The sequence below is a fragment of the Acanthisitta chloris genome, unplaced genomic scaffold (assembly GCF_000695815.1).
Source record: "Acanthisitta chloris isolate BGI_N310 unplaced genomic scaffold, ASM69581v1 scaffold12115, whole genome shotgun sequence".
In the NCBI taxonomy this organism is placed as follows: Eukaryota; Metazoa; Chordata; class Aves; order Passeriformes; family Acanthisittidae; genus Acanthisitta; species Acanthisitta chloris.
In genome coordinates, this window is record NW_008672146.1 from 5,939 (window position 1) to 16,158 (window position 10,220).

The 10,220-nt window shown below is 46.7% G+C and overlaps 1 protein-coding gene across 1 annotated transcript in view; it reads right to left on the reverse strand.

Moving 5' to 3' along the window:
* Positions 1 to 1,970: 1,970 nt before the first annotated feature.
* The window catches only part of SLC23A2 (solute carrier family 23 (ascorbic acid transporter), member 2), a 26,173-nt gene continuing 17,923 nt past the window's right edge, over positions 1,971 to 10,220 (reverse strand). Inside the window, exons 9-15 of the mRNA XM_009074407.1 lie at positions 9,960 to 10,116; positions 7,654 to 7,801; positions 7,009 to 7,114; positions 4,094 to 4,223; positions 3,847 to 3,984; positions 2,821 to 2,916; positions 1,971 to 2,331 (exon numbers count right to left, since the gene is read on the reverse strand). Coding sequence (XP_009072655.1) covers positions 2,099 to 2,331; positions 2,821 to 2,916; positions 3,847 to 3,984; positions 4,094 to 4,223; positions 7,009 to 7,114; positions 7,654 to 7,801; positions 9,960 to 10,116 — 1,008 coding nt within the window. The 3' untranslated portion in view covers positions 1,971 to 2,098. The remainder of the gene's footprint in view (positions 2,332 to 2,820; positions 2,917 to 3,846; positions 3,985 to 4,093; positions 4,224 to 7,008; positions 7,115 to 7,653; positions 7,802 to 9,959; positions 10,117 to 10,220) is intronic.

The window sequence follows — 10,220 nt, forward strand, 5'->3', positions numbered from 1 at the left end:
CTGGCCAGGGCAGCTCAGCACCTCTGAGGTGGCTCTGCTGGAAGTCAAAACCTCTCTTCTCCCATTCTTAGCTCTTACAAGATAATCCACTTTGGCATCTGACATCCTGACATCCACCAAGGTGGTACAACCACCACAAGTGGCTTGAGTTTTCCTTCTTAACTCCCCCACGTCTCTCACACATCTTTGGTTGCACATCAGGCTGGGAAATTTGGAAGCTTCGTGCCACTGCTGAGAGGTGTCTGCACTCAAGCTATGTGCAGGTGGACATGGAAAGCTAACATCTCACTAGCTGGAGAGAGAAAAGGTACAAATGAGCCAAAGTGACCTTATTTCACAGGCAAACTCACCTCTCCTAGCACCCCCAGCCCTCCAGCCAGCCTCACGACACCCAGACTGCAAACTACTGAAAGTTCCCTGAAGCAGGAACAAACAACATGCTCTGACATGGAAAAAAAAAAAGCAGAATAAAACAGGTTGTGGAAAGAGCCATGGCATGCTGAGAACGACACCCACGGAATCATTCCGACTCTACACTACTCAGTACTGATCCGTTCGGCTCTTCCCTTGCCCTCCCCACCCCAACCCTTCCATGCTTCAATAACCCAGAACAAATTCACCTGGAAGCAGATTGTGAGAAAACAGAGTTCCTGCCCTCCTGTCCAGTAGTCAGACTTGGATAAATAGCTCAGGGAATGACAGGACCTACTGTTATGGTTTCCCAGGAATACAAAACGCGAGCACCGTAAGAGCATACTGGCCTTGAAAAATTACATTACACAACATTTCCCTGATGATCTCCACAGCTGAAAATGCCTTTTTTTGTTTTGTTTTTTTTTTTTTCGGGGCCACACTGAAGTCTAAAACTAACTTGCAATAGTAAGAACATTAAACAGGAATCAAACTGGTAAGTATGAATGCATGATGAGCGTGAACACCCACAAAACATCAGAGCTGAGACATTCCAGGAGCAAAGGAATCTTGAGTGGTGCCCTGATTGGACCCAATACCCGTGGAACCATCCTGGGGGGGAGGATGGCAGATGTAGTGTCTCTGCTGTTCCAAATCCACTCCCCAGGAGCTGCTGGAGAAGCCCCACCAGGAGAGAGGGAAGAGGCATCAGCTCTTGATATCCCCACAAAAAAATCCTGCCTGGATCCAAGCCAGTGGGTTCCAGGAGCATCTCCATCCCGTGGCTTTCCCTGCATGGATAACTGCTTAAGAAATGCTCAATTAATCAGCATCTTTTTCTCCAGGAAATGTCTTGTTGGATACAGGCATTGCCCTGCAAAAACTGCTACCAGGTCCTGGCTGGAAGTTGAGGTTTCCCATCCCTGGGACACTCCAACTCCATGTGTTCCTGAAGGAAATCCCACACATGGACACTACAGTTCGGGGAGTAAATGCCAGGTAGGAAAAGCAAACGTTTAAAAATGGGAAGTTAAGTGGTTCCTTCTACAGCACTGAGCTAGTAGAAGTCAGTCATGGTTCTCATGGCAAAGTCCTTACAGAAACATCCTGTCTAACACTGGGAAATCATGGACAATCTGAAATAACATAATGATTTGCCAGGACCAACTGAATCCGCTTTCCAGGGCACTAAAAATACAGAATGTGCAAATCAGTGAGTAGAAAACAGTATCTATGGGATTTGACAGGACTAGAAGGAACTATTTTCCCTCTTCTTTTTCACTCTTCTCTCCCAGATTCTGATTTTCTGCTGTAACCAACACTGCCAGCAATGACTGCACCAAAAAGACACCACTGAGGGCTGAAAGAAAGCCACCCCAGAAACCTAAGTGTGTCAGCAGCACCTGCAGAATTCCAGAGCCTAAAGCCATGCAGAACCACAGCCTCAAGACCTCCAACCTGCCCAAACCTTTGCCCCAGAGACACTACATCTGGCTCCCACCACCACACCAGGAACAGCTATTTTTTTATTTTTTTTTTTTGCTTCTTTTAGTTTCAAAATCTGTCTCAGCTCTGGTTCCAGAATTTAAATGCAGATATACAAAACATATATTTTAATGCTTCTTAATCAGCAAGAAACTGCAAATACATCTTTAACTACAACTAGGTAAGGGAATTTCAGCCTAGGCTATACTGCAGCTTCCGAATCTTCGTCTGAACTCCTGCAGCTACTGCTTTTCCTGAAGCCTTTCCATGTGTATCCCAGGAAGGTGGGGCTGATGGGCAGGAAGCTGAAACACCTGTACTTTTTAATGAAGTTCATGCCAAAAGGCAAATCGTATGTTTCCATGCCATCCAGTGATTTGCTTCCTTTACCAACCCCTTTCTTCCATTTCCGTATTCCCCTTTCTTCTGGGCTTCCTGGAAGGCGAAAGAAAAGGAAAATATAGATGGATTCATGGATATCTTTATGCAAACACACAGGGATAAGGTAGAGATTAAGAAAGAAAACCTCAAGGCTCAGACATTACATTCAGCAAAGCTCTGGAAAGATCTTCCAGACTCCTCAAAGGGGCAGGAAGAGGGGAAAACAATATTGCCTGTTCTATTTTGTAACTGGAAGTGAAGGCAAATTCTTATTGAATGAATAAATTGGGATCCTAAAAACATTTTTACTCTGTGTTCTGCAGCCTGCTCTGGTTTGACTCTGATCAGCTCTGCTTGATGTTTAGCAGGATGGAAACCTCAACCTGAACTGGATTCAGGGTGTTCCCAGGGCAGTAAGAACTCTGCTCCAGGTGCTGAAGGAAGTCAACACCACAAGCACTCTTCCTCCTCTCCTGCCTCTGTGCAGTGCTGCTATCCCTTCAGGAAGGCAGTGGTGAGATGAATGCTGAGCTCAGGGCTGACCTGGGATGGTGTTGTCCAAGATGAAGGCGACGCAGCCCCCGACGAACATCGCGGTCGTGAGGAGAACGTTGAGCACCTGATCAATTCCTGCTATTCCTGCCACAACAGGGAGAAAGGAGGGAGAACTTCCATCTTTACCATGCACAGACACATCCTACTCATTTACAGGTCAACCAGGAAAACTTGTGGCTGAGTTCAGTGAGGGATTTGCCCAAATAGGACTCGGAAACCACATGGGAATTGATGCAGAAGAACCTTCACCCCTTGCAGTGCCCCATGGGACCTCTTCTGCCCCAAAACACAACTTCCAGCAGCTTAGAAATGCCATGAAACCCCATTTTAGTTCCCACAGCAGACACAGCTGATGTAAACCAAACAGAACACTACAAACAGCAAAGTGGAAATGTTCACAGTGGAAAATTGTGTGGCCTGAAATAATCCTTTTAATAAATCTTTAAAGGGCAAAACTTCATGGTGCCAGTACAGGTAGAACTGTGTTAATGCCTCACCTAACTCTGCCTGAGTGATCTGCTCTTCTGAGGAGGATATCTCAAGGAGGACAGATATGCCCTTAAATCTGGGTCTGAAGCAACAGCTGGAAAATGTCAGTGAATATTTTCTTTAAAACACCCAAACCAACCCACACCAGTGAAGTATTCCTTTAGAGTCCATCTCTGCTGACACTGCTGAGAGGGGAACAGTAAAACACAAACCATCCTCTTCTTTTAGTACCACTCACAACTTGGATTCAACCCTTTAGTCTTTCTTCCAGCCCAGCTGGTAGTTCCCTCTTTCCACTGCTCTGTGGAAGTATCCAGAGAAAGCAGGACCATGTCAGCTGCATCCCACTCCACTCAGGTCTCAGCATCCTAATTAACTCTTCTCTGAACACATACAGAGCTCATCTACACCTACAGCTTTGATCGTCTCCCTAACACTTTGGGTTTTCTCTTACTGACCCTTTACAACCCTTTGTAGGTACTTTGTGTAAGAGTGAGGTTTGTGTAAAGGAGCAGGAACACATACCTGTGACCAGGGGGTTCTGTTTGAGATAGCTTGGAAGGACGAGTCCAAAGAAAATGGAAAATCCAAGCACAAAGAGATTCCGAGAAGAATTCAGATCGATGAACTGGAGGTTGGACAGACCCACGGCCGTAATCATCCCTAGACAAAACAACACCCTTTAGATGGTCTTCTCTTCAGCCAAAGCTAGCAAAACACACATAAACCCAAGGAGAGAGGAGCAGAGAGAGGAGCAAACCCCTCGAGTTACCAAAGAGGGTGCAGAACAGAGCTCCCAGCACGGGGTCGGGCAGCGACGCGAAGAGAGCGCTGAACTTGCCGACCATCCCCAGCAGCAGCATGAAGGCTGCTCCATACTGGATCACCCTGCGGCTCCCAACCTGCAGAGAGCAAGGAGAACACCCTGGGTCAATCTGTACTCAGTGCAGCCTCACACTTTGCATTTTGTTTGACTGTTCCCTTTGGCTTTGTTACTCCTCTCCCAGCCCCCGTGCGTGAAAAGGCTGTGGAACCTTCTGGAGGGGCTGGAAGGGCTCAGCAGTGATGTAGCTGCACTCCAGCCCCACAGAACCTCCTCTGGCTTTGCTTCTGGTAACATAAAGTCTTTTTCAGACCCAACTGGTACAGCCAAACACCCACGAGACACAGTGCAGGCCTAGCTACGAGGATGGAAGTAAAGACACTCATCACACCTAAGAGAGATGACACATGGAAAGGAAAATCAACCCCACATCTTGCTGCCCTTGGATAGAAGCAATAGTTACTCCCCACACAGCTCGTGTGAAGGAGATGCAGATTTTCCAGGCTGAGATTAGGGACTGGTTTGTAACAGCCCTCAGAGAGCAGAGCTGAGGGTGCTGCCCATGCAAAACAGGGCTGTGCTTGCACTGAAACCAAGGGCCTGACTTCCTTCCCACTTTTATTTTAGGCACCCAAACTTCAGGCAGTGCTAGTTGATAGTTTAATACTGTTGTATTACAATTAGAGGTGCCCCAGGGACCAAAAAAAAAAAACCCTTTTAATGCTGGTAAGGTAGTTTTCAGCAAAGCCCTTTGCAGGTCTCCTGTTACAGATGATTGAGCTTCAAAGTGAAGGAGATGTTCATTTGCTGATGATGTGTGACTGAGCTAAGGGGTGGAAAGAGAAGCAAGAGATGCACTAGGCAGGTTTAGGGGCCAAGTCTCTCTCCCCCCACACTCCCCAGTGCTGAGCTGGCAGGGGAGATGGTTCACCTGCCAACAGAAGCTGCACCACTAAATTGGGTTGTTCACTACAATCACAGCAGAGTTTAGCTTGGCTCTTTTCTCCACGTTACAAAAGGATATTCATTTCCTTAGAGGCACTGATACCTTGCTCTAGAATTCTCTTCCTGCACCAAACAGGCAAATTCCTTAACAACCCACCTGATGGCAACACTTAGATATGCAAATGCTCAATCACTGCAAGGCAAACAAATTAAGCTCCTTTGGAAAGCTCCTGAAAACATCCTGGGCAGCACTTAGCTCAAACTGCAATATTTATTCCCAGCACACATATTTGGTGTGACTGTTTTGGGAATTCACTGCAGAACCCATTTCAGCAGCATGATGGCATGAGCTGCCCAGGCTTCAGCCCCAGCTCTCAGAGCTGATTCCTCTTCCTCTCATCAAACAGAGCTCCCAGCCTAGCTCAGAGGCTCTGCAGTGTCCACCTCCAGCTGAAGGCTCAAATTTAAACCCTAAGTATAATCAGGCACCAGTTTCAAGGATGCCCAAAGGTGCAATGGGATCACCAGGGCAATGCAGCACTAAAGATTTCCTCTCCCAAATAAACAGCAAAGTATCTACAGGCCAAAAGTCTATTTGGCTAGAAACTGAAGTTGAAAAGCTGCAAGTTTTATAGGAATGAGACTGCAGAGAGGAAAAGAAGGGAAACCAGTGGAGCAGAGCCATCCAGCTGTGCCACTCTGGGTAAGGCACAGTCACTCCTCCATCACATGCTCTGAGCAGACAACTGTGGGCAGCTCTGCTCTCTGCTCCAGCTGCCAGTTCAGCACCCATTTCTCACTGCTCCAAGGCAAAATGCACACTCATTTCTGTGGGCTGGTAATAAAAGAGCACTGTTAATTCACATCAACTCCAACAGAAAGGAAGCAGGACAGAATAAACCTTTCTTTAGGGATTTTTCTTCCAGGGAGTCTCCATCAGCAGCTGCATGGCAGACTGGTACAGACAGCAGATGGTGCTGTTAGTATGACATTCCACCTTAAAGCCCAACAGAATCCTCTTTGTGCAGCAGAAGAAATGGCTGAAGACAAATATATCCTTTATGCTGGATTAGGTCAGAGGGATGAGCTATTGGAAATGGAGAGTACACACTTTGCATCTCGTTTGCATGAAGGATTTATGAGCTCCATGCAAAAAAAACTCCCAAAAAACACAACAAGATGTACCTATTTACCACATAAATTACTCCTACTGATGTTGCTGATATTTCTTTACAAGGTTGAACTAACCAAGCCAAGGCCTCCCAGTTCAGGGCACTCAGGCACAGCTCCAGCCTCTCGTGTGAACAAAGGGATTCCTCAGGCACTTACACATCTCACTGAGTAACACCACAGAAAAATGTGATCCCCTAAGCAGCCTCAGTGCCCTAAAACCCTGTCAGGACAGAACCAAGGATTTAGGCCCCATCTAACTCTGCAGTTACCTTGACTGTCAGCGTAACATCCTAGGACAGATGTAAAGCCCAAGGACCTCAGGCTGCATTTCATTCTGTGTTCCAGTGAGACAGTTCTCCAGTGATGCTTTCAGAGCCAAAACATCCAAAAAGCACAAATTTCTACAGAGTTTGCAGTGGTTATGCCTCTCTCAAACCACCCTAGAGCCCTGGGATGGGTGTTTGGGTTTCCAAGCAACAGTTGATTCAGCAGCATCTGCTTTATGGAGGTTCTAACTGCCTTTTCCTCCCCAAGCAAAGAGTTTCCAGGTCCTGATGGAGAGTAATGCACTTCCCTCAGACAACAGCTGATACAGTCAGGTACACTCAGAGTGATCTGTAAGTCTGTCTGCATGAGGTTCTAGGCAATAAGGTTTCCTGGCAGAGGATCATGCTGTGAAACATGAACATAAGTCACACACCTGAGGAGATAAAACCCTCAGGTTGCTGAGAGCTCAAGGCACATACCTTTGTGATGCCCAAGACACCAATGTTAGGGCTGGAAGAAGTGGATCCATTCCCTGTCCCAAATACTCCATCCAGAACACAGGAGAGACCCTCAATAAAAATCCCTCTGGAAAACAAAGAGACAAAGAGTCAAACCTGTATGACACAGACTCCCTCAGAGGGTGTTTTATGGCTCACTCCAGCTGGGACTTGCTACAGGGCATCTGCCCCACAGGAATTATTCATGTTTCAAGCTCCAACAAACCTGGAAAACCCATCTGAGTGCTGTTTTCTGAGCCTTAGACACCACGTTTTAAACTGAGGAGCTTACAAAATAGTTCAGGTCAAACTCAAGAGCTGCTGTTTCTTTCTAAACTGCATTTCTGACCAGTCATCCCAATTCCAGACCCAATTTAGAGTTCTGTGCCTATGGAAACTGTGCTGTTAACTTTCACAGACTCCAGCAGGAACAGGACTGGGATTCCATTTGCAACAAAATAATTCATCCTGACAGTTGTTTCTTAGATTTCAGATCCTTGGCCTTTGGCTTTGACCAAACTGCAACATTTCATCTCACAGCACATTCCTGTCTTATCCCAAGGAAAGAAAGTAAAAAAAAAACCAAGTTGCTTTAGGCACTGAAAAATGTTTCTTTTTTGGACAAACCTGTTTATTGCATGAATAGGTGGAGGAGGAGCACAAGACAACCTGGCACAGGCATAGTAATCTCCTATGGACTCAATGATGCTGGCAACAACCGCGCTCAGCATTCCGATCACTCCAGCAGCAGAAATTGTTGGCAGTCCCCACTGAACTGTGAAGAGAAGAAAACTGAAGTCTCTCCTGTCACAGAAAACAATTCAGATACCAAAACATATTGCAAGTTCATAGAATCATTTGGGTTGGAAGGGACCACTAAGATCACGGAGTCCAACTCTTCCCCCAGCACTGCCAAGGCCACACTAATCACATCCCCAAGTGCTGTTAAACCTCCCCAGGGATGGTCACCCCTGTGCCAGGGCTGGACAGCCCTTTCCATGAAGGAATTGTCCCAAGATCCAACTTAAACCTCTTGGCACAACTTGGAATTGTCCCAAAATCCAACTTAAACCTCTTGGCACAACTTGAGGCTGTTTCCTCTTGTCCTGTCACTTGTTCCTGGAGTGTTGTATGGAGCTGTAGAGAGTGAGAAGGTTCCCCCTGAGCCTCCTTTTCTCCAGGCTGAGCCCCCACAGCTTCCTCAGTTGTTCCTGCTGCTCCAGCTCCTTCCCCAGCTCCATTCCCATCTCTGGATATGCTCCAGCACCTCAATGTCTTGTCCTGAGGGGCACAGAGCTGACCCAGGATTGGTGGTGCCCCAGCAGTGCCAGCACAGGGGACAATCACTGCCCTAGTCCTGCTGCCACACTATTTCTTCATCTGGAGTGGAAACAACAAACTCTCTTCACAGTAACACAGTCTGGCAAGTTCAAATAGATGAAAGGAGCAAAGAAATAACCACAAACCAACTGCTTTGATCACGCTTGGAAAAATCTCAAAGAACAACCAAACCCCTCCAAAGAATTCCTCCTGTTCAGGAGGCAGAATTGGAGCTACTGCTCGTGAGAAAACAATCCTGGTCGGTGAGGCAAAGGCCACTCAAAGATTATTGCTCCATGAATTCAGTCTCTGGTTACAAGTTTAGGCTATCAAGGAGGATGGCCAAACCCAGCTCTGATCACCATACAAACACCTCCCACTCCCAAATTTCTGTAGCAATGAAAGCAAGATTAATTTAAGCCTGCAGAAAAGCTTGGCAGGTTTTCCACAGCAATTGCCTTGCTGCTTTTCTCTCTTTGAAATAGATAAGCCTCCTGCAACAAAAGGAATCTGAAGCCACACAGGAGTGAATGAACGAGGCTTGAAAACACGAAAGGTCTAATCAGTGTGGAGAAGTTTTCCTCCTCTTCTTTCCCAAAAGCTTCTATTCTTCATCTTCTGCTTTAGAAGTGGTTTCTTTTAAGAACTAAGCAGAACCAAAGCATATGGAAAATCACAGTGAAGCTTCCCCATGACAATGGAGTGGTGTTCCAATAGTTTGTATCACCCTCACCCCTTATTACCCTGCTCATTTCTGAGCAGCTCAAGGCTGAGCCAGTTGTGCAACTCATCTCGTGCCATAAAAACAGCCTTTAACAGCCTCAAACGTCAGGGTGGGCAGCAAAGGGATGCAAAATGTTGTATAAAGTGCTTTGTGTTCTCTTGTAAATACTTTTATGGCCCATTGATAAGCATGGACTGGCATTCCCTGACTTGCCCATCGGCCCAATTCCAACGTCGCTTCGGCAAGTCAGGACAGTTCCACGTCTTTAAACAGTTGTGCCAGCTCAGGAATGGGTGTGTTTGGGGCAGGGAAGTAGCTGGCACAAACCTCCACACCACAGTGATTTTTAGGCAATGAACATCACTGATTTTCTGTGGGACTTGCAATGACCCATCCTTGTTATGGTATAACTTTACTGCCAAGGATAGATAAAACCATAATTCACTGAAAATCCAGGTTAGATGCACAGTCATGATGGCAGTAGAAGTCAGGAATTGGCTGGATAAACCCTGCAAGTGTCTTCTACAAATTCAAGTTTCAGAAATTTGGTCTTTTTTTTGGGGGGAGATCTTAAGGTATCAATTCAAGAGGAAAACAAGAAAAAACCATCATCGCCATTCCTGATGTTGTTTGATTGGTGCATGTTAGAATCAAAGAATGGGCTGGGCTGGAAGGAACCTTAAAGGGACTCAATCCCCTGCCAGGGGACACCTTCCATTAGCCCAGATTGCTCCAAGTCCCATCCAACCTGGCTTGGAACACTCCTAGGGATGGAGTAGCCACAACAGAATGTATCACCATGAGAAGAGCAGCGACACTTGTGAAACACCAGAAGTGACACTCACAGGCACATTGTGGAGAGGGCAGCTCTGCCAACAGACCTACTTACAAGGGTAGGGAACCTTGAACCACGGAGCCACCAGCAGCACTCCCCTCCGCGCGTCGGTGCGCGCGTAGAACCCGTACTTGGAGCTGTCGGGGGGGAACACGTCCGTCACGGTGAAGATGAAGCAGAGCAACCACGAGACCAAAATAGCTAAAATAATCTGGGAGGGAGGAGAAGAGAAAGCTGGTGAAATGAACTCTCAGTGGCAACATTCATCACCAATAAACATGGAGTATCTGCTCGGCAATCTGAGCGTGATCTTAA